Source organism: Rosa rugosa, chromosome 1 (genome assembly GCF_958449725.1).
Source record: "Rosa rugosa chromosome 1, drRosRugo1.1, whole genome shotgun sequence".
NCBI classification, from domain to species: Eukaryota; Viridiplantae; Streptophyta; class Magnoliopsida; order Rosales; family Rosaceae; genus Rosa; species Rosa rugosa.
Window position 1 is genome coordinate 70,585,903 of NC_084820.1, and position 23,505 is coordinate 70,609,407.

A 23,505-nucleotide genomic window follows, 5' to 3' on the forward strand; every position below is an offset into this window, starting at 1 on the left:
AGTGGTATAGGAATTGATAAACCATTTTCTATACCCAAGATTAGCAAAATAAACACATGATATTCTTCAACCATTGGCTCGGTAATGATTGATTATTTGTTTAGGTTTGTAACGCACGGAGCTTAGCAGTAGGGATTCATTTTCTTCCACAAGCTCATTAGTGATAACAAGATGAGCATTCTTTAGTTTAAACTTTAAAGATTTGGATCACACCATGCCTTGCTGTTTAAGTTAAAAACAACTGGAGAGAAGCAGGCAGGATCACAGCTAGTCGATCGGGATTACGTGTCAAGCTTGAACTGAACCAATTAAGTGTCATGTACGTAATATCATGCTTACCTAAGGATTAGTCTAGACGAGGATATTATATTAGATATGGTTTATATGAATGTTAGGCTTGTAGTCCTACAATCATGGACTCCGATACTCGATCAGACGTGAAACCATCTCTGTTGAAGTTCTTGTCGTACGTTTTTTTTTTTTTAGGGAAAAAAATAATACTAAACATCAAGAGTGCACGTATATGATATTTGTTAATTATGTTCAATACAATGCTGATGTAGTGTATTTTATTACATTTATGTAGCATATTTTTCTTTTTAGGGAAAAAAATGAATGCTAAACATCAAGAGTGCACATACATATATCTATCTTTTAGAGATAACGAATTCTAAATTCTTAAAGATTTCTCTATAACTTGGACTATATTATATTAATAGAGTGATATTTACGCTAACACAATGCATTGGACTTACGCTAACACAATGCATCGGACATTCTTGATAGTTTTTCCACATAATGCATCACTATTTGCTTAGAAGCCATTAGAAGCGGCAGAGGAGATGACACAATTATTGCTTGAAGATTTTGATCTTGTTTTATTAATTGTAATTTTCATGGTTCAAAAGGGTCGACAAAAAGGACGGTGAGGTGGGTATAATTATATACTAGTGAATTAAGTGACATTGTTGGCTTGTACCTTTAAAACAAGCAGCTAAAAATTCTTGAAAATCTATAGTGAAAGTGAAAGGATTTGATAATGCATGTATGAGTTGCTCTTATCATCCTTGACAACAGAAAACCGTTAAATCGGGTAATCCAGATGTCATGCCTTTGCTTTTGGGATTGGCATATCCATGTAGGGCAGTTATCATCGTCTTTAATTATTAGTTACCTGGAAGTATTTTGAAATTAAGAGCAGCTGATTAGCTAGATCAAAGGACCTGCTGGTTATACATACTTTCTAGAAGGGAAAAATTCTTCAGTGGTTTTGTATAAGTTAAAAATATTCTTACTTTTTAAATTTAAAAAGATAGCGAAAAATTATTGAATGCCGGACAAATTTAGTAGTTTGTCGGATGCCCTACTAAGTACCCTCTCATTTCTATGACTAACTCTGTTGAAATAGTATACCAAGGTAGGTAGATAAAACTGTCTTAGTTCATGTATAATATATATGACGTATCCCTCAACGCCTCGAGTACTTGATGTATGTATATGTGTCTTTACTTGTCTTTTGGCCTGTCTTGTATGTCTTCATTTCATGCATTAATGTAGAGGACGTTTTATACAATAATGGGTTAATGTATTGGAGAGTTGGGATAGATACGTATATCTTTGTTGTTCTGTTATTAGACAAAGAGACATGAAAGGTCGAGACCTTATATACGGTCGACGTCTCTTTATGTATATTTTGATTAGACACTTAGCACGTACAACTAATTCGCAATTATGGTTTGGTTCAGCACTATTCCTCCCGTGAAACCCTTATTTCGGTTGATTGATCGTAAGTTTCCTATTTATGATCTTTACCAAGTGCAACAAAACACTTTATTGACTGTAATACCAATTTAACTCTTACTTATAGAGTTATTGTATGTTGAATAGGTAATTCCTGTAAACTCTTCTAATAGCAACGAGACTTTGAGTCAAAGTTCATATTTTGTGAGAGCCGTGTCGGGCGCCTTTGTGTAGTCGTAAATGGGAATAGTATCGAGGTTTCAATCAATCAAATTCCCTTATGCATTCGCGCTTTTGCTTCTTTCAACTTCCATATGATTAAAGTATGCATATGTTTCTAAACTAGTACGCTACTGCTGCTCAAAGTCACCTGAAGCAATAGAAAATACAACTTTCTAATAGAAGACGCAATGTTTGAAATCCAAAATTGATTAATTATTCTCGATCATAGTCATCATATGCATGCATAATCTAAAGTGGGTCTAACAATGATCGCGCCGTGGTATTAGCAATCTATTGACTCTCAATGAAGGACATAATTTGATTTAATATTAGCTGAGGGATGTCTATCCAGCCGTATTTCACAAGACAAATATGAGATTAGCATCAACAAGATTTGTACCTGAAATCGAATCGTATTTTGGACGTGATTTATTTGCATCAAAATTCAATGTTTCTTTGTCTTGCTTCTATCAACTTCCATGTGCTTATGTACCATGTTGAGCAATGAGGTTGGGTTTTTAGATTTATAGAGAATAATTAAGGACCCTTCAACTGGGACAATGTCATAATCAGAACAGTTTTAGCCACCATCACATAGTCACATCGATTCTTAGATCTTGATTTCGTCTTGAAGTAAAATATTCGGTAGAAACTAGAAACAAAATATTTAGAGGCGTATTGGGCTAGTTAATTCCAAGCTTATGCTTGTGCTAGTTAATTCCAAGCTTATGCTTGTATGAGCCACATACGTACTTTAAGTCATGCACCAAGGACGTGATTTCTTTGCTGCAAAGTTCTGATCTTGCTTCTACGATCTTCCAATACGTACGTATGTTAGTATCTAGTTGATCTTGAATTTTATAGTGAATAGTTATAAAAACCTTCAACTGGGACAATGTCAAAATCAGAAATAGTTTTAGCTACCATCACATGCATAGTCGCTTGGTGTTTATAATTTGATTTTGTTTGGAACTAGCAATTATTGGTAATTTGCTGCTCTTTCGCTTTTCAATCTAAACTTGAGATCCTATAATGCTTCATATTGGTACCATATTGGTATTTAAAAGTATATTTGGCACCCTCCAACTCTCCAAGAATAGAATGCTTCATATTGGCACCATATTGGTATTTAAAAGTATATTTAGCACCCTCCAAGAATAGAATGCTTCGTAGTTGTTCAAACAGTCCCAACAGTCCCCAATTTCATCATCAAAGTAAAGTTCGTTCTTGGCCAACTGCACAATTTGAAATGTGATTACGGAATAGTAGAATAATATTATGGAACAAACATCAACATTATAAAATTACCCTCAGAACAAAAGAGTGGGCTAACTCATAAATCCGTTACTCGATCAGCTTGTCCAGGCCGGAATCAATTATAACTGGTGGGTTGAGCTTAACTTTCCGATTTTCAGCAGTCATATTATATTCTGTAATCATCTCATTCAACGTTGCCGCAGCAAGATACAAATGAAGTTGATGAGGCACATGATGAACTGATGAAGAAATTAAACAACATTGACAGATTCTCTGTAGCTTTGAGCTGAAGCAGCCTCATTATAGAATTCCCTATCTGTTAATTCGGAGATTAGATTCTTCAAAACTCGGTCCTTCAGTGAACACCTCACCGTCTGCCTCAACATCGGCGCCTGAAATATTTGCTCGCAATATTGACAATAGTACCAAGCATGCATACGATACAAGCTTGTTAGTGGGTCTAAACTTGTAATCGAGACCCCAGCTGCAGCAATCGGAAAGATTTTGATTTTGATTGCAATTTTGAATTGTTCCTCCTCACCGTGTTCAAAGTGTAGCACTCAAATTTTCATATAAGCTCTGTTTGAGCAACCTTGCAATCCAAGTCACAATTCGACGTAACACAATCATGAAGCGGGATCCCATGACTGTTGAGAATGATGCAGAATTGTCGACATCCCATTAAGACAAACTGATATCAACTGTGACAAAATTTCAGGGCACACTGTCCCATGACCGTCTAGGGTTTCTGATCTGTTGTTGAAACAACCATTTTTTTTTTTAATTTTTAGAATTAGGGTTTCTGATATATGAATGAAGACTTAGGTCATCGTGACATCCTGTTTTGCTACGTGTATAAAGCAAGAAGAGGGCCCTTGACTATGTTTGAACTTTCGGGTTTAGTACTTTTGGGCCAGTTATGTTCCCCTAGTCTAGGGATATAATAAATATCCCACAAATCTTAAATGCAATGAGAGCAATCAAGAATTTTCATTGATGAAGTACAAGTGTACAACACAAAATTAAAAGTTGTATAAATGAAAGACGATATTTTTGATCTTGAAATATCAAAAATCTATAACACTCATCCTGAGTATTAAAACTCAGAAGAATGAGCTGTTACATTGGTTACTGTTGTGATATATGTTTCACATATTGTTATGATCTAATTGTTTACATCTTCAGAATTTCAATACTCTTCAATAATACAGAACATGCCATGAAATACATTTTCACTCATTACACTTAGATATTCACTCAAGTTTGACTGCTTTTTCTTTTCTCCGACTCATCCAAATGATCAATCAACCACACATATGCCCACTAAAAATTAACCATCATCATTGTTCCATTTTTCATCTTTATATCGCCTCTTCCGCTGGGTCAGATTCAGCTCGCCTATTTGACAAGAATCTTTCACCAAAGAAGAACACAGAGATCAAATGCGCCCATCACAAAATTGCTTTCAGTTTCCTCCAATTGTTTTCTTTCCCTCACTCATCACTCAATAAATGGTGTGACGTCATCGCTCCAACGATCCGACTCAGCGCCACGTAGGAAAACCCAGGGTCCCACCGAACGGACTCCAACTAACTCTTAACCAGATTTGATAAAACCCGCGTTGGGTCCGCTCAGAATCAGAAAGCCACAGACTCGCAGAGTATCCAAAGGGGTCTTCACTCGGTCAAACCTCCTTGAAATTCCAAAAACCTCTTCTCTCTCTCTCTCTAGGGTTTCTCTGAGCTCTCAACTCTGCTTCGATCGCCGAGCTTGTAAACTGTGAGCGGTGACCTTTCGTTTCAGCTTTGCTTTCTCTTACATTTTCATATTTAGTTTTTCTGATTTCTGTAATTTTTTTTTTTTTTTTTTGTATTTAGGTTGTGAAGCTCCGATTAGAGGCTGCGAACGACGACGTTTTGAAGTTTAGGATCAATGGCTTCAGCTGGTCCGGCGGCTCCGGCAGTAGCGCCGGCTTCGAGTGTTGAAAATCCGAATGGTAGCAAGGCAAGGTTTGCTGATAAGCTACCGGAGGAAATTAATGAGATGAAGATCAAAGATGAGAAGGTGAAATTTACTTTGGTTCAGTATAGTTGTTTTTGAATTTTCTGTTTAAATTTCATTTAGTTGTTCACAATTTTTTTTTTTTTATTTTTTTTTTTTTTTGTAATTTTGATTTTAGGAAATAGAAGCAGCTGTGGTGGATGGGAATGGGACTGAAACCGGCCACATTATTGTGACTACAATCGGTGGTCGAAATGGTCAGCCTAAACAGGTACATTTTCTAAGTGTATTTGCAATCGTACTCGTATTGCTTCTAGTTAATGTGATGAAGGAATAGATGAATAAATTCTTCCATGACATGAACCATACTGAAAAGCAAAGTTTGGGAAAATAATGAGTTTTGATAGTGAGGAAGAAAGTAAGTTGGTTGATGTGGTTGTCACTTGTGGAACCTATGAGGAATATAGTGTTACTCGTATAAGTTCAACTTGTATAAATTAGAGACAGGGTGTAGTAATATAACACAGAAGGAAAATAGATAACAGTATCACAACTCAGTATTCAGTATTTTGTATAACCACCTACAGCGAGTATCTGAATTTGTGTGTCATTATGTGGTAGGTACTATGTCAAGCTAATTGCATCTTGCTAGAAACCTGATCCATTTGTAGTGCTAGACTGCTATTATCTATATGTTACAGTGGCTTTTGTTCTTATATAACACACTGGAACTCTTGGCTTTAAAATCCTCTCGTGATTCCTAATGCAGACTGTAAGTTACATGGCAGAGCGTGTTGTTGGGCAGGGCTCATTCGGTATTGTCTTTCAGGTAACGCCTCAAGTACAGTTATTGGGTTTTTATGGAAGAAATAGAAGCTTGAATAGAACACTGACCTTCATCACATATCTCATTATTGAAGCCTTGATTGTTCTGTTTTGTGCAGGCTAAATGCCTTGAAACTGGAGAAACTGTTGCAATCAAGAAGGTTTTGCAGGACAAGAGATACAAGAATCGTGAGTTGCAAACAATGCGCCTTCTTGATCATCCTAATGTTGTTGCACTCAAACACTGCTTCTTTTCGACCACGGATAAGGATGAGCTCTATCTAAATCTGGTGCTTGAATATGTACCTGAGACTGTTTACCGTGTGGCAAAACACTACAGCAAGGCAAATCAGCGGATGCCTATGATTTATGTCAAACTCTATACGTATCAGGTATATTGTTCTTTGTCTCTTGTGATAATCCACTTTAATGTTTCATTATTCTTAAATTCTGATTGTGAAGTCCTCACTTGAACCAGATTTCATCGGACATCTCTTCTATATCAATGAATCTTGGGTGAACAAGTTCTTTTGCTGACTCTGTTTTGCTTGTTTCTCTCTCTTGCCAGATTTGCAGAGCTCTGGCATATATTCACGGAGGCATAGGAGTATGCCACAGGGACATTAAGCCACAGAACCTCTTGGTTTGTACTAGAACATCTTTCTGTTTTTTCCCGCTATATTTTAATGTCGTCATATGATGGACTGTATTTACCACTACAATTCATTGTTTCAGGTTAATCCCCATACTCATCAAGTCAAGTTGTGTGATTTTGGAAGTGCAAAAGTTCTGGTATTCCCTTCTCCCAGTGTTTCATATCTTAAAGTAGAACATTTTGTTGGTGATAGAACAATATATAAAGCATGGGTGATTCATTTAATCCACAAACTCCCCTATACATTTTAAAATGAATTATTGTCCTTGTGTTCCTGTTCAAGCGTTCATGCTCATGTTGATGAAACCAAGAGTCTTGAGTCTTTACCCCATTTTCTGTTGCATGCATGGAAAGCATTGAGATATGTCTGGTTCCTTGTTCTTCTCTGAACTTCTTTTATCATTCACCACAGGTGAAAGGCGAACCAAATATATCATACATTTGTTCACGTTATTATCGAGCACCTGAACTCATATTTGGGGCAACTGAATACACTACTGCCATTGACATCTGGTCTGTGGGTTGCGTGCTTGCTGAACTGCTTCTTGGACAGGTTCTCTATGCAGTATAAGAAATTTCACTTAATTTATTTAGGTTTTATCAGAGGTGTTTCCAAAATGTTGTTCCTTTCTTCACCCTCTGTTTTGGCCTTTGTAGCCTCTCTTCCCAGGTGAGAGTGGAGTTGATCAGCTTGTTGAGATTATTAAGGTAAAGTTTCTTTGGCCTTGTGTTTGTCAGTTTATCAACTCAAAGTTGATCACTGAGCTTATGCCATTTCAACTGAGTTTGCATTTTTTTTTCTCTGTATGTAGGTACTCGGCACCCCAACTCGTGAGGAAATCAAATGCATGAACCCGAATTATACAGAATTCAAATTTCCACAAATCAAGGCCCACCCTTGGCACAAAGTGAGTTTCTAGGTTCCTTGCTGAGCGTTGTTCTTTTTCTCTAATGACTTTGCTCTCTATTTTCATTCCATCGCATCTTCCTTGTGTGCAGATATTCCATAAGCGCATGCCCCCAGAAGCAGTAGATCTTGTGTCAAGACTTCTTCAATATTCTCCCAGCCTAAGGTGTACTGCTGTAAGTATCCCACTGTTCCATATAGTACTTCAAATAAAGTCATGAAAAATGTTCCCTCCCATTCTGTTTCTATGGATGGTAAGTAGAAATGATATGATTTCCAGAGCATGAGTTGTTATATGTCTGCATTGCATGTCAAATTATCAACTGGGGGTAATCGTTTTTTAATTTTATATTGCCAGCTTGAGGCTTGTGTCCACCCATTCTTCGATCAACTCCGTGATCCTAATACTCGTCTCCCTAATGGACGACCTTTGCCTCCTCTCTTCAACTTCAAGCCTCAAGGTTTGTTCCATTTTTCTCGAAATACATGTCCATGTGTTTGTGTATATGTATATGTTGTGGTAATCTGGTGATTGGAATAATGATGATGGATTATGCACGTGCAGAGCTGAAGGGGGCAACTATTGAGCTTTTATCCAGACTGATACCTGAGCACGCGAGAAAGCAATGTGCCTTTCTAGGTACCTAGATAAAGCACACCTACACAATTTCGTGTGCGGCAACTGTATCATTGTAATGTTTCTTCTGTGTTAGTGAACAAGTTAGGGACATCTAGTTTGTATCTGTTGATATAGCTCCCTGTACTTACTGCTTAAGTTTTTGGCCGTCGCACATTAACTACTGGAACTCATGACTACTGCTGACAAGTGATTGAGTCATGTATGTACCAAGTGTTATTGACTTAATAGAATCTCTCCACCCTCTCCTCTCCTCTATTCTTAGTAATTCGATAAGCAAATTGAAAGCCATACGGCAAGTGCTGGAGTATAAATTGTCAGTCATTGATTACTATAGTTCTTTTGTGGTCTGTTCGTATCGCAAATCTAATCAACAGCAGCTGTAATGGTTCATTTCTGGGCCGAGCTTACTATAGCTATAAAAGAGTTGCTACCGTTAGAGATTCGGGGTTTAGTTTTCTTTTGATTGATGAATGATTTGGAGAAATGTAGTTCGTGTAGAAGAAATGATGTCAAACTACTGTTGCAGTCCATTGAGACGGGCATCAGAGGGCCTTTAAGCGTCACATAGATATTTAGAAGGCATGGAGTTGCAAAACTATACAGCAAAAACTCCAGGGCAAGAACATCGCCTAGTTCCAAACCCCTAAATTCTCAGTGCCCTAAAGCAGTTTTGTTCTAAAACTTGATCTGAAGGGAAGTTTTGGAAATAAATAAATAAATAAATGATATTATGAGATAAGGTGAGAATCTTCTAAAGTTTTGAAAGGTGATTTTATCTTATCCATGTTAGATCACATCTCATTTAGTTTCACTATCTTGGCCCCAACTTCTCGATATATTTACCACTTGCATTTCACTTTACTGTATCGCAAGTGTGAAAGTGGAGTATCAAAATCAATCCGATTTATTATCAAAACTGAAGATTTACATAATGCCAAATAGATGAGCTGTAGAGCAAAATAAAAAAAAAAAGATGAAGGGCAATTATTGCTCTGACAAAAACAATTTTACCTTTGAGAAGCTCTATAATACTTCACCACATCAGTGCTCCTCAAACATCAACCGTTGAATCTAGTCAACAAGAATCATTAATGAGTTTGATCGCATATGAGTATTGATGCTCTAGAGCACTATAGAACATTGTGTCATATCATTTTTTTTCCTATTAAAAAACATTTTCTATTCCCTATGTCACTTTACTTGAAAGAGAAAGACAGAGAATCTTTCTCCATACTCTCTGAGAGTATGAAACTAACATACTTGCTCATCTCACCACTCATACCACCTCACCAAACCACACAATTAGTGTGCTCCAGTTAGGTGGTCTCTATATTTATTTTCATCACTATATATTAAAAAAATGTTATTCTCACTCTCAGTTTTATAATTCATAACTCTCTTTATGTTACTAGATCAAATAATAATATTTTCTTGTATCGGAATGAGATTATCATCGAAATTCGAGAAATAAATGAAAATAATAATTATTACAACGAAGAGCGAAGAGCGAGTATTTGAAATCCCAGCGTATCGCTGTGCATCTGGGCCTAAAAGCGCACCAAAAAGCTCTGAAGTGCTCTTCTTGCTCGGTTTCCGTTACAATTTTCAAGTCCACGGATTCTGAGCGAGATTGACCGCAAATTTTCTCTCTCTAAATTATGTAGCTTCTTCTGCTCGTTTTCACTGCCTCCGGTTTTGGTTTCTCAACGGCGTTGCTATCCGATTCTCTCCGTACAAGAAAGCCTTGTACGGAGGCGACGTGCATTACGACGACGGCGACGGAATCGGACTCCGGAGGTAAATTTTTGTTCCGAAGATTGGAATATTTTTAATCGCGGTAAATTTTATTGTGAAGCGATAGGTGAAATATGGTTTTTGAAACGTGAAATTGGATGGTGTGAGACTAGAACGTATTGAAATCGAAGACATTTGGCAATTTTTTGATGAAGATTTTGTGGAGAGCAATTTTTATGGGTGTATAGATGTATAGTTTGTTTTGTTTTCTGATCTTATGCATGTTATGTTATGGTGCTAGAAAAGTATGCAGTGAACTGTTTGGGATTGTTGAGTTTTGGTTTAAGAGAGACGGTGTTAGCTCCGGTGAGTTCAGTGTTGTGTCATTTCATGATCGAGTCGAGTACTAGTCAACCCTAACGCTATTGATCCTATAAGCTGGCTTGGATCCTATATGCATGTTATGTTATGGTGCTAGAAAAGTATGCAGTGAACTGTTTGGGATTGTTGAGTTTTGGTTTAAGAGAGACATTCTTTAGTAGGTGTTAGCTCCGGTGAGTTCAGTGTTGTGTCATTTCATGATCGAGTCGAGTACTAGTCAACCCTAACGCTATTGATCCTATAAGCTGGCTTGGATTTGTACTTTATCGATGAAGAGATGAAAATGAGGCATTTTGTTGCTTTGGTTTTAGTTTTAGGGTGATACATCCATTATTGATAACTCTTCGTTGATCTTTAGGTCCATGTGGAAAGGCAATTGACAGTATCATATTATTGAATAGTGTCCGGTGTCTCCTTTAAAGTTAAGGAACATCCAGTGAGTTCTTTCAATCTACCCTTTTGTTCAAGGTCCTTGAGAAGGTTTCTTTCCTTAGATTTCTAAGGGATTAATTCCTTTAGTTGCTTCCGCTGTTATACGGGTTATTTGTGTTGGATATTAATCTGACATTGTCCATGATAGAAAGTTGTCATCTGTGGCTTCATTTCAAGTGGCAACAAACCCAATTGCGACAACTCCACTAACGTTGTCTTGGGTTTTAGTACAACCTAGTTCATAACTTGTTACATACAAAAGAGAAAAAGAAAAGAGAAGAAGTATCAAGTCAATATAAAGGAAACTTGGAAATCTTCCAGAGCATATCTGCTGGGAAGCAATTTGGCATATTAATGTCTTCCTTTACCTTGAACACACTTTCGAAACAGTTGATAGCTTCCTGGATTATTCCTATTGCTGGATTATTTATTTTCTACTGTTTGCATAAAGCAAGTCCCTAACCATAGTCACTGCCAGGCAGTTTAGGAAATTATGATTTGTACTCTTGCATGAGATGATGGTGATGGTGAAATGATGGACACATCTTATGCGTAACATACAATAGCGGACTAGATCTAACATATATGTAATCTTACTGGTTGGCCGTGAATCATAAGACAGCAAGAATGTTTTCCTGTGATGGTAGTCAGTGCAATTGATGAATTCACACACTGGATTTTGGGTTACTCTGTGTATGTATATGGTTTTTTCTAACTGAGGGATTGTTATGTGATATGTATATACAGATTTTTGTGTTTAAGATGATATAATCATTTATGGTTCCTTCATTTTTACTATGCTTATTTTTCAAAAAATCTATGCAGAAACACTGCTCGTGGAGATATATTTTCAGGCCAGAGAGTGATCTTGCTTGAGCACCTTTGTAAGTTTCTGTCATCAATCACATATGAAAATATCTGTATGCACAGCCAAAATGGCATCATTCAGTCGTTCTTTTCTCAGCTCTATGCTTCTATACATCTTCAATCTTCAAGTAGTATCTTTACATAGTTGCCATGAATTATATATACCTAGTTGTTTCTTTCAGAAAAAGCTTTCTGTGCAAGTTGGGGAATTAAATTATTTATTGCTTTCATGATTAAAGTTTGCCTTTGTTTGTCACTTATTCCTTCTGTGTTTTACTTGGACAGCTTGCAAACCTTTGCGCGGGTGACCATAACATTTTAAAGACATGGTACTTCTTTTCTGTTTGAATTTTATATTCATACTTTTCATGTAGTCCCTGATTAACATTTAGTTACCGACTCTTCATTGACTGTACTAAATTGGTGTGATTGACAGACCTTAGAATAGGTTAAAAATATTTCACCAAAAAAAAAAAAAAATTAAAGAGGTTAGAAAAGGAAAGAAAAAGAAACTTTTTGATGTTCTTCTATAGTGGAGTGCTTGATGATGGTTTCTGTAAATGGTGGAATTGTAATGTGTTGGAAACTTTCTAGCCTTTGTTGGCTCTGGTCTTTCAAATCTAGTATTTGCAAGTCCATATACTTTTGTTATTGCTCATTTGTGTACATAACCTTTTCAGGATGGAAATACATCTGGGGTAAACAGAAATAATGTTGACTGGGATACTGAAGATGAGCTTGACGAGATTGAAAATTTCACTTTATCTTCTTCTTCAGCTAATCTGGGCTCTGGAGAGGTAATTGTTTTCTTATGTGATTTTTGTTAAATTTAAGTCAGCTTATTACTATTAAATAGTGCGACGAATTCTATGTGGCTTTAAGACTTGAAAATGTTCTGAGATCGATGAAATGAATCTACACTGTGGTAGGTCTCATTTGAGCCTAGATGAAATGCTTTCCAACCAAACTGAAGGACTCTATTTCCTGGAATTCATATGACCACTCTTTTTCTTTACTTTTACCATGCCTTCTTGCTGTATTGACTAATTTGGTTTCCCATGTGCACACTATAATCCCTTTTCTCTCATTAATTTTTATGGCTTTGATGAACTTGTAAACATATAATGATACAAGATGAATATGCACAAAAGTATACATTCAGAAGCACGCATGATATTTAGACAGACATATAGTATATAATATTTCTGAACATGCAATTCCTTTGTTTTTTCCTCCTAAAGGGGAGCTCATCACCAGGACCTTCCAATACCAAAGTTTTTGGTCATTTTGTCAGCATGGGATTTTCTCAAAAAATGGTTGCCAAAGCTATTCAGGAACATGGTAAGAGCATTGTACCATATCATTCTGTGTGGTTTATACTCGGAATGCTTCAGTTTTACCATATTTAACACACTACTTTGATAAAATATCCAGGTGAGGAAGACGCCGATTCAATTCTGGAAAGCCTTCTCTTATATAGTGTGAGTTTAAACATGTTTTCATTTACCAATGCCTTCTTGGATAGATAATTTGGGTTTGTGAGTTTGGTTGTGCCTGATGTTCAGTTCAAAACTAATATTCTAGTTTCTGTATTCTAGCTTCCGTCAAACTGAACTTGCGTGTATTAGACTAGGTGTCAATTTTGGGAGCATAACCATGTATTGAATATTCATTCATTCTTTTTTCATTGCCAATGCTATATTGCATGCAATGCATATCAAGGAATAATAATATTCATATATTATTGTTTGAATCGGCCTTTTGGTCCTTACCTTCTACTTTAGCTAGTCTTCTTTTGATTTAGGTGTCTGGTGGTATTTTTGTATATTTCTATACTATCTAAACCTAATTTCCATATCTTATCAATAGTGCAAATACATGTTTCTTATGCACTACATGGAAACACTACTTTTTCTTTTGCTTTGATGCCCAACTTTGGCATTTCTTCCATCTTTCTTCCCTATCCTTGATATTGATGAAGAAAAAAGAAAAAAAAAAATCTTTAATAGGCATCACATTCATTTTTAAGATTTCTGGCTCTCCAATACGCTTTAGTGTTTATTATACACCATCTGGTGGGTGACATAATCAATTGCTACCTTGCTAGATTGTTAATCAAGTGTTTAGATTCATCTAGCAAAGAAGATTTTTACATTCTGCTGTTTTCTTGCAATTATTTTGCAGGCTCTTGAAAATTCAACTCCAGAGCAGGATTCTCCACCAGAGCAGAGTTCTCCCGCAGAACAGTGCTTTCCTCCACAACAGCAACAAATCGATTCTGATCCCTTTTCTTCAGATTATGAGGGGAGCTTTCTGGATGGATTTTCAGATCTCGATAGCTCTGATAATGAGGTGGTTTTGTATGTCTTTTGAAATACTGATAGATGCCATCCTTTTTGCTATATTTTTTGTTTCTCTATCCTAACAAGCCACATGACATTATATAGTTTTGCAATTTTGTTAAATCTAGTATTTCCTCACCATTCTACATGTATATTCTACATTTGTGTACTTCAATATTTCATAGAAAATTTAGTTACATTTTTTCTTTCTTTCAGGAAATTAGCATTCCTACATCTGAGGAGGAGAAAAAACTTGTGGCCTTGGTCAAAATGGGGTACACAGAATTGGAGGCTTCAATCGCAATAGAAAGATGTGGTAAAACTTGACTAGGATGTTTTTCATACCATAGCCAGTGATTTTGGGGCCACTATAATCCTCTGTACATTCTCTGATTCGTAGGAAAGTCAACTTGGTTTACTGCTAGTTCAGTCGCTTGCTGATGCCATCCGTCTATACTGAGATATCATCTCCTCCTTTGTCCTTAACTCTGTTTTCCCTCCTTCAAACATTGCAGGTGTTGACTCATCCCTTGTTGATTTGACTGATTTCATATCAGCTGCTCAGTTTTCAAGGGCAGAAGATGCCCATTTTCCCCTCGAAGAGAAGGTATTAATTTCCTTTGTAGTTGTTATTGACCTCTTGACTTTTTTAAAGAATCATTTTTATCTATTGAGTCATGTTTGGTATATTGTAATTGCTGGTTCTATTTTTACAGCCTAGACGTCTTCACATTGATGACAAGAAGAAAAGGAAACTCTGTGAATATGCCATGTCGAAAAGAAAAAAGAAGGTGGGGCTTGGAAATGGGATCATTGAGGAAGATGATGAGGCACTTCATCTCCCAAATCCAATGATTGGATTCGGAACTCCAACACATCTTTGTCAAATCCACAGGAGTATTCCAGAGGCAGCCACAGGACCTCCTTATTTCTACTATGAAAATGTGGCATTGACTCCTAAAGGGGTTTGGAACACAATATCCCGATTTCTTTATGATATCCAGCCTGAATTTGTTGATTCCAAGTACTTCTGTGCGGCTGCTAGGAAAAGAGGTTATGTTCATAATCTCCCAATAGAGAACAGGTTTCCTCTTATTCCCCTTCCACCGCAGACTATTTTTGATGCATTTCCCATGACAAGGAGATGGTGGCCTAGTTGGGACGAGCGCAGACAGCTGAATTGCCTACAGACTTGCATTGCTAGTGCAAAGTTGACTGAGAGGATCAGGCTGGCTCTTAAGGATTATGATGAAGATGAAATTCCACCAGAAAGAGTCCGACGGTATGTTCTATATGAATGCCGCAAGTGGAATCTTGTGTGGGTAGGAAAGAACAAGGTTGCCCCATTGGAGCCTGATGAGGTGGAAACACTTTTGGGGTTTCCGAAGAACCATACAAGGGGAATAAGTAGGACCGATAGATTCAAGTCACTCGGGAATTCATTCCAGGTAAAGTTCTGTTTACTTTCATGCGCCTTTAAAATTTCTATCTTCCTTATTATCCGTCATACATATCCAGTGATAACTCCTGAATACTTCAAAAAATTCTATTTGCTTTGATTTTGGTTTCTTTGTATGCAGCAGCATGGCACTTTTGAGTGGATATCTGTGATTCAACTTTACTTTTAATTAAAGTTTATGTTTCAACCTTGCTATCAATTCTCACACGTCCCAACATCTTCAAACTAAAATTACTTGTGTGTGTTGGATATCCTATGTGCTATTGTAGTTTGCTTATGGGTTCATTGGCATTTATACTTTTGATTGCCACAAATCTCTTTCAAATGCCTTATTGTGCAGTGATTCATATATACTTATAAATCCCATGTGTTTCAAAAAGTTGCATTTGCTTTTGTTGTTTGCGTTTTGTCTCCAGAAACATGATAACTTGTGTTTCAGTTTCGTAATCTATTTAACTTTAGGTTTCAACCTATTCTGTGATCATCACAGTAGACTTTCAATCTAAAATAACTTTTTGTCTACTCTCTGCTTTTACATTTCACTTATGATTTCAATTTATTCCAGATTGATACAGTAGCCTATCATCTCTCTGTGTTGAAAGATCGGTTCCCCAATGGCATCAATCTCCTCTCTCTTTTCTCTGGAATTGGCGGTGCAGAGATAGCCCTCCATCGGCTTGGCATTCGAATGAAGAATGTCGTGTCTGTTGAGATTTCAGCGGTGAGCAGAACTGTTGTGAGGACTTGGTGGGAGCAAACCAACCAAAAGGGAAACTTGTATCACCTTGCTGATGTGCAGGAGTTGAATGCCGACCGGTTGGAGCATTACATCAATACCTTTGGTGGGTTTGATCTCGTGGTTGGTGGGAGCCCGTGCAACAATCTTGCCGGTAGCAACAGACATCATAGGGATGGGCTTGAGGGAAAAGAATCTTCTCTATTTTATGATTATTTCCGTATATTAGACTTAGTGAAGGGTCTTATGGCAAGATATAGCTGACCAATGTATCATTTGAGAGCCAGATACTTGATACTCTAGTTTGCTTCTGCTCCTAATTTTAGATGAATGAACATTCGATGCCTTTGATATTTAACTGCTGATCGCATTGGATCATGAGATTCTTTTCATCTCTTTCTGTTTTCCTACGAATGGCATAAGGCGCATGAATAAACGAATGAATGATCACTGTGGGATCTTACATTTATGGATTATGATAACATGATACAGGGATCAAATAACTCAAGGAACTGAGAGAATATAATCAATATATTAGTACAATTCTAATGAACATATATGATCACCATTATCAGCCAACATATTTGCCACTCAAACTCGGTTAGGGATTTGAAGGATTTGAAGACTCTGCCTCTTCCACAGTTGGCATTGGGTATCGACACAGGGGGCACAAGTGACTCGTCTTCAGCCACGGGACAATGCAATCTAGATGATAATGGTGTGCGCAAGGCAAAAGAGTAATCAGTTGATCGACACCACCTTCAGCAAAGTCGTTTATACAAATGGCACATGATGGGTTCTGTTTGATAGTATCTTTGTCTATTCTCACTTTCTGCAAGCTCATGATGGATGATGTAGTTGCAGGAACAAACCTGACCCTATGAGTTTCAAAGGACTCCCATGTGACCCTATCATCGACACCATGATAGTCAACCTCACTCAATGCATATAATTCACTGGTGCTAGAATAATTTATTTGAATGGCAATGGGGTATTCCCTGGTAAGTCTACTAATGTCAGTGTCATCATGATGCTCATCAAAACTACCCAATAACCGCACGGCCACGTCTGCAATGACCACAATAATGCGGCGCTCCGGAACAGCAGCTTGTACCACCTGAAATAGTTTTTCGAGGATAGGCGGTTGCTGCCCTAGGGGGACACCTAGTGCCGACATGTCCCTGCTAATAGAATTAAAGGCTTGTCTGTGGTTGGGACTTGGGAGAGGAGTACCGGATCATAATTTCAACAGTGGAGATTTCACAATCAGGAGGATCAGACCAACTGCGGCTTTGCTTGATGAGATAAATATCAATATGAAGCATGGTCTCCCCTGCTGGTGGAGGTAATTCTCTTGTTTCTCTTAGGATTGCTCTGCTAAAATAATAATGCTTCTCTGTTTCGGTCGAAATTGACGACATTATGTGTAGATGATCACTACACTACACTATTGTAGCTATGCAATATATATACGTACATATAGGGAAGCGCTAGCTCTTTTCTACCAGGATTAGGAATGCACGTTTTCTAATTCAAAAACGAAAAAGGTTTAATTTAATTAAGAAAAATATAACTAACCCCATAATCGACGGGAAGCAAAAAAATCAAAATCAAAATCAGATCTGGATTCAAAAAAAAAAACTGAATCAAATCAAGAAATTAAGTAGCTATGCAATAACAATGGAAGCGAACCAGAAGCAACCATTTCTCACCTGACGGAGACGGCCTGAGCAGATGAAGAGGATCGATGCTGGAGACTATAGTCTCAGCACTCAGGAGTTAGGGCTGTTATTTTAAATCGACTTGAGTGAATTTACATCAATAATACCCCCTCATCAGTAAACATTTCAGAAGTGCCCTTTTGAGTGCTTTATTATAAGGGTTATTATCACAAATGGTACCTGAATTATACATCAATCTTATCGATGGTACCTGAACTTCAATTTTGATCACAACCAGTACCCGAACTTTTCGATTTCATTTTAAATGGTACCTAGAGCCACCTCCGGTCACTATTCCGACTAAAAACGGCATGGGAGGCGATCATAGTGATGATTTTTGATGATATCAAGGGTTGCGATCATATATAGTGATGATTTTTTAGTAATAGACTTGCCTTGAACTTGTTTTTTTGTTTTTTATTTTTTTAGATTTGGCTTTTTTAGCCGGAATAGTGACAGAAGGTGGCCTTAGGTACCATTTAAAATGAAATTGAAAAGTTCGGGTATTGGTTGTGATCAAAATTGAAGTTCAGGTACCATCGATAAAATAGAGGATAAGTTCAGGTACCATTTGTGATAATAACCCTTATTATAAATAAGTATGGAGGAGAACATGGAAGAAGGTGCATTCAGATTATTGAATAAAGGATTTTATAGGTGATGAACTGTTAAGACAGCGGAATTTAAGAGACAAAAATGGAGCAATTTGGCTGTGATGCTGAGTTTCTTAGTTGGATATAGAGTCCTTCGTTTTCTTATTCTGTGGTACAGACTACAGATATACAAATTGTTGATCTTGTTCTTGTTTTCAATTCTTTTGTATATAACCTTCACACATAAAAAGGTAACCGTGTAATGGTTAGCACACTTCAAAAACTGGATTTGGTACCTCAATTCCACAATGTCCCGATTCATTATTTCAGCCTTTTTCAGAGAGCACATGAATTCGAGTTCAGTTTTAGAGTACACAAAATTCATCTAAAAGAAAAGGTCTCTGTTTAGTATACATGATATCTGGATTTGAACGCAGGGATGTAAGGGTCTTTATATAGTCGGGACTTTCTTTACATACCAAAAATATAAAGCCCAGCTGCCTAGGTGATTATAAAACTTTACACCAATACTGTTACTCTACAAAATATACTATTTCATATATGGCTACTTATTGTACTCCAAAACACATATAAGACTAATAGTAATATGTATATGCATCCTACCCATACCAAACAACACCAGAAAGATGTTTCTTTGCCGTCATAATTTCTTCGGTCATATAGTCCATGAACTCAGAAAGCATTCCAGGTTTGTCTATCTTCTCGTCATCCACGTCTGTCTCACCTGTCAGCATCTTAACAACCGTAGACATGGATGGTCAGAGCTTGGGCTTGTCTTGGGTGCAAAGAAGACCAATCTTCATGAATCTGCAAGCCTCCACAACATTCAAACCTTCATTTAATGTTGATGTATCAGCCAACTCCACCAGCTGACCCCTCTCATACAGTTCCCATACCTGCAACAGCAAAAAAAAATTAATTTGATACATTATATCAACTTGCCAACTACTAACTATTATATAGATCAGTATAATTTTCAGTTAGATAAATCTGTTTATCAAAGTGCTTCTCCGATTGCTCAAGACATCTCTTTTCAACTGAGAAACAAAACAAGATCATTTCGTTCCATTTTTAGAGATGACACCAAGTTAGGAAGCCAAAATATTATGCAAGAAAAACGGATAACCTTTATCAAGGAGAGGGTTTTCACAAATAAAAAGCACCTAAGCTCTTAGAGAACCTCAAAGATATAAAGAACTCAAAGTTCTTGAACATTTCATGTAGATTTCGCTTTTAATATATTGTTTGTGTAATTCCAGGGTCCCTAGTAAAATATTCTCTATGAAAAAGCCAAGATGAAAAACTAGGGTAATAGATATCTTTGTATTAGTATCAGGCACTTTTGTCTTGAGTCTATTGTTGTCTTAGGATAATACTAATGATTCAAATGTACATGAACTTATATTGAAAGCTCATAAATTATACAATAACAAGACATCGTATGAAGGTGTTCAGGTAATATGCAAGTTTATGCTGAGTTACTGACAATATTAAAAATCATAGAAATATGCCTTTTCAAGAAGAACTCTTTCATCATTACTACAAAGAACAGGTAAAAGCTATGATCTCCAAAGACTTCAATTCAGTGATAGAAGGAAATACTTAATGATGACATTGGTCTCAAAGATTTACACCCTTACAAAAAGATAATGTTCTTTGGATGGTAAACATCTGTTTGCGTTGCACCTCCCACTAACAATTTCCAAGACTAAAACACCAAAACTATAGATATCTGCTTTCTTTGTCACTTGACCTCGTATGGCATACTGAGGTGCCAAATAACCCCTGAGAAACACAAACAGGAACCCAAATATGTCAACATAAAGACGTGTAATTTAACAAAAGAAATTTGAAGAAAAACAAAAAGACATACAAGTACAGCAGAATACTTTTAAAGCTAAACCACATTACTTACAAGCAGGGATAGGAAATCTAGTCATTAGCATTCTGGTGTACCATGATATTAAGGTAAAATTATATCAGATTCATTATTCAGTCATGCAACTTGGACGACATTCATACTAATTCTTAAGACTGAGTGTGAAGGATACATTGATGTTCGGACAACTTTTGACATGAAACTAACTAACAACATACTGCCAACACCAAATATTTTCACCAATTTGATAAATCTTTTAGGAGAAATTTTTTTAAATTAATACTTTTTTGATTATTTCTTTACAGTCCACTTAGTGGTGCACATAAATTCATTTCATGAATTCCACAGGGATATAAACAGCGTAGAACAGTAGCGAACTTACGCTGTTCCAGCAACATGAGTACTAACATGGGTCAAGTTGGGTGCGATAAACTTTGCAAGACCAAAATCTGAATTTCGAGTGAAAGATCTTTATCAAGGAGAATATTGCTTGCTTTAATATCTCTGTGAATAATATGGAGGGTTGAACATCCTCATGAAGGTAAGCGAGCCACCTTGCAATCCAATGCAGATTTTACACTTGTTCGCCAACTAAATAGGCCTGCACCTATAAAGTGCAGAGGGAATCATCAGCCAGACATTAAATTAATTCAAATAAAGACCATGTAAATATACTTACCAAGAAGTGTTTGTGAAAGGCAATTATTGTCAAGCCATAAACCAATATCCTATGATTTCCTTCCGCACAGCTACCATATAGCTCAACTAGTTCTCACGATCGACATTTGCAATCACCTCAATTTCTGTCAAAAATTCCTACGACCCTTGCCTAGAATCTCCTGACAATACCTTTACTGCTGTCACAGAGCCATTCTCAAGTGTTCCCTGATCAAACACATTTCACAATAATGTGGAAGAAGCAGAAAGAATTTTTAGGACAATCAAGTGGTGATGACCAAGTATTCCTCAAAAGTCATAAACAAAAGCATTTTCTCTGATATTAACTTGTATACAGTACCAAAGCCTCCCTGCCCAATGTTATTTTCTTCACTGAATTTTTCAGTGTCATTTCACAAGTTGTTGCAAGTGTGCAGTTTGAGATTTGAAATGCTTGAAAGTTGAAAACAAGTGCACCCATATAATCCCATTAGAAGCTTTTAGGGTAGGATTGAAATGCAACGCAAAACCTTAAAGAAAACACTAGTTTCCTCTTCTTGAAAAACTTGACAATAAGTTAAAGACTTAGTAACCCATCGCAGTTCAGTGGCATGTAAGTTGAACAAAGCAAAAGAAGATATCAAATTACATTGTAAGATTGAATCCATATGCTGAAAAAAAAACAGATCTAACTTTAGCCATCTTAGCTACATACCTGCAGATCCAACTATAGCTTGTTTTATCGATACAAAATAAAAAGAAAAGGAAAGCTAAGATGCCAAACTAAACTAGGAGTCATCTTAGCTACATACCCGCAGATCCAACTATAGCTTGTTTTATCATTACAAAAGAAAAAGAAAAGGGAAGCTCATATGCCAAACTAAACTAGGAGTCCAGTTCACATACATACACCAATAAAGAACCTCACTATCATGTTGCTATATTGATTTTTCATTCAACTAACTGATATCCGATCAACTACGATTAACATAAAGCCAAAAGAATTATTATCCCTTCAGACCAAAACCTTGTAGCCAAGGAGATACAAAAGGTTAGAGTAAGCTGTGCCTTGGAATCATGCTAGAATGCAATATGGTTGTACCAGTCCAATTAACTGCATATATGCTTACCAGAATATGAATAAAATCTGATCATGTAGACACATAGGAGGAAACAAAACAAAAAATGCAGATTATATACACAATCAGTAAGATATGTTCTCTCAAGCCCAAACCAAAATCTCAATACACAAACCCAAAAATTGATATCTCCAAAAGCATGATTTATATAGTACGATATGAATCTCATAACTACATAGTCTGTGAAACCACCTACTACAATCTAGTGAATCTAGAGCAGGCTCAAGTATGGAATCACATGAAACAACAAACTACTGATTATCATCATTACTCTTAGTCTTCTTGTTGAACTTTTTCACTCTCTTTTCAGTTTCAGAAACCATCTTGGAAACTCCCACATCCTCAGCAAGGCTTTGCTTCTTCCCAGAATTATCCAAGACCCCCACACCCTCAGCAAGAACTGTTGCTGAGGGTGTGGGGGTCTTGGATAATTCTGGGAAGAAGCAAAGCCTTGCTGAGGATGTGGGAGTTTCCAAGATGGCCTCTGAAACTTGAAATTTCAGAGGCTATCTTGGAGTGTAATATTGTATCTGGAAGAAAGCATTGTTCCCAAAAAAAAAAAAAAAAAAAAGATGAACAAAGCAATATTGTATCTGGAAAATCTTGTAGTGAAAATTCACAACTTCAGCCTTCTTCGATTGTGAAAAAAAAAACTCTCTATCCCCAATCCCAAAAAAGATGTGGGATTTGAGGGAAGAAGATCTGGGATGTGGGATTTCATCTTTGGAGTTGCGAAAAATTGCATCTTTTTGGTTGGATCTATGGCACAGATTCACTCTTGATGAACAACAGAAAAGTTCAATCTTGAAAGATTCAATCTTGATGAACCCAATAGAATGAAAACAGAAATTTTTAATGAACAATAGAGAGAGAGACAACAGAAAGGTTCAATCTTAATGAAGAGAGAGAGGGAGAAAGAGAGAGTGGTCTTCTGCGAAGATGAAGAACAATTAAATATATATACGAGGTTGTCGACCCAATAGAATGAAAACAGAAATTTTTAATGAACAATAAAGAGAGAGAACAGAAATATGAACAAACAGAATAGGAGAGAGAGAGAGAACAGAAATGTTCAATCTTGATGAATAGAGAGAGAGAGACCCCTTGCAGAAAGATGAAGAACAATTAAATATATATACGAGGTTGTCGACTCAATTAGCGGCTAAAATTACGAAAATATCCCCGCTTTATCAATAAGCCCCCCAAATTACGAAAATATCCTTCTGGCGTCTTCATATCTTTATCATGGTGCCAGTACGCGCGTAGTTGTGGTGTTCTCCACTTTCCTGACATAACC

The 23,505-nt window shown here is 36.8% G+C and overlaps 3 protein-coding genes and 1 pseudogene across 4 annotated transcripts; 2 read left to right on the forward strand and 2 right to left on the reverse strand.

Moving 5' to 3' along the window:
• The first annotated feature begins 4,840 nt into the window (after window positions 1–4,840).
• Window positions 4,841–8,502, forward strand: LOC133726588 (shaggy-related protein kinase epsilon). 2 transcript variants are annotated; one of them, XM_062154164.1, is made up of 13 exons: window positions 4,841–4,998; window positions 5,097–5,283; window positions 5,399–5,491; window positions 5,990–6,049; window positions 6,165–6,437; window positions 6,614–6,688; window positions 6,781–6,837; window positions 7,113–7,253; window positions 7,358–7,408; window positions 7,513–7,608; window positions 7,700–7,783; window positions 7,966–8,068; window positions 8,173–8,502. In XM_062154164.1, the coding sequence occupies exons 2-13, from the start codon at window positions 5,152–5,154 to the stop codon at window positions 8,253–8,255; spliced, it is 1,248 nt and encodes a 415-aa protein (XP_062010148.1). In that variant the 5' UTR covers window positions 4,841–4,998; window positions 5,097–5,151; the 3' UTR covers window positions 8,256–8,502. The 2 variants fall into 2 exon arrangements, with proteins under 2 accessions (XP_062010148.1, XP_062010149.1); XM_062154165.1 differs by having other exon boundaries at window positions 4,858–5,005.
• Window positions 8,503–9,624: 1,122 nt separating this feature from the next.
• On the forward strand, window positions 9,625–16,563 carry LOC133726587 (DNA (cytosine-5)-methyltransferase DRM2-like). The gene is made up of 11 exons (XM_062154162.1): window positions 9,625–10,044; window positions 11,620–11,678; window positions 11,947–11,990; window positions 12,342–12,458; window positions 12,903–13,002; window positions 13,096–13,142; window positions 13,846–14,013; window positions 14,220–14,319; window positions 14,519–14,610; window positions 14,720–15,451; window positions 16,028–16,563. The coding sequence occupies exons 3-11, from the start codon at window positions 11,988–11,990 to the stop codon at window positions 16,460–16,462; spliced, it is 1,794 nt and encodes a 597-aa protein (XP_062010146.1). The 5' UTR covers window positions 9,625–10,044; window positions 11,620–11,678; window positions 11,947–11,987; the 3' UTR covers window positions 16,463–16,563.
• A 236-nt stretch (window positions 16,564–16,799) lies between these two features.
• Window positions 16,800–17,375, reverse strand: LOC133734265 (uncharacterized). Its single transcript, XM_062161893.1, has one exon. It carries the CDS (start codon window positions 17,373–17,375, stop codon window positions 16,800–16,802), a length of 576 nt encoding a protein of 191 aa, XP_062017877.1.
• Window positions 17,376–18,892: 1,517 nt separating this feature from the next.
• LOC133734274 (cold-responsive protein kinase 1-like) lies at window positions 18,893–21,550 on the reverse strand (annotated as a pseudogene).
• Between the last annotated feature and the right edge of the window lie 1,955 nt (window positions 21,551–23,505).

What these genes read in the sequence shown, in the direction of transcription:
- LOC133726588 (XM_062154164.1), top strand. Translation starts at nt 5,152, where the DNA reads ATGGCTTCAGCTGGTCCGGCGGCTCCGGCAGTAGCGCCGGCTTCGAGT. An exon ending in TGAAGATCAAAGATGAGAAG is followed by an intron (nt 5,284 to 5,398) that starts GTGAAATTTACT and finishes TTTTGATTTTAG; the next exon opens with GAAATAGAAGCAGCTGTGGT. An exon ending in AGGCCCACCCTTGGCACAAA is followed by an intron (nt 7,609 to 7,699) that starts GTGAGTTTCTAG and finishes CCTTGTGTGCAG; the next exon opens with ATATTCCATAAGCGCATGCC.
- LOC133726587 (XM_062154162.1), top strand. An exon ending in CTAATCTGGGCTCTGGAGAG is followed by an intron (nt 12,459 to 12,902) that starts GTAATTGTTTTC and finishes TTCCTCCTAAAG; the next exon opens with GGGAGCTCATCACCAGGACC. An exon ending in ATTTTCCCCTCGAAGAGAAG is followed by an intron (nt 14,611 to 14,719) that starts GTATTAATTTCC and finishes CTATTTTTACAG; the next exon opens with CCTAGACGTCTTCACATTGA.
- LOC133734265 (XM_062161893.1), bottom strand. Translation starts at nt 17,375, where the DNA reads ATGTCGGCACTAGGTGTCCCCCTAGGGCAGCAACCGCCTATCCTCGAA.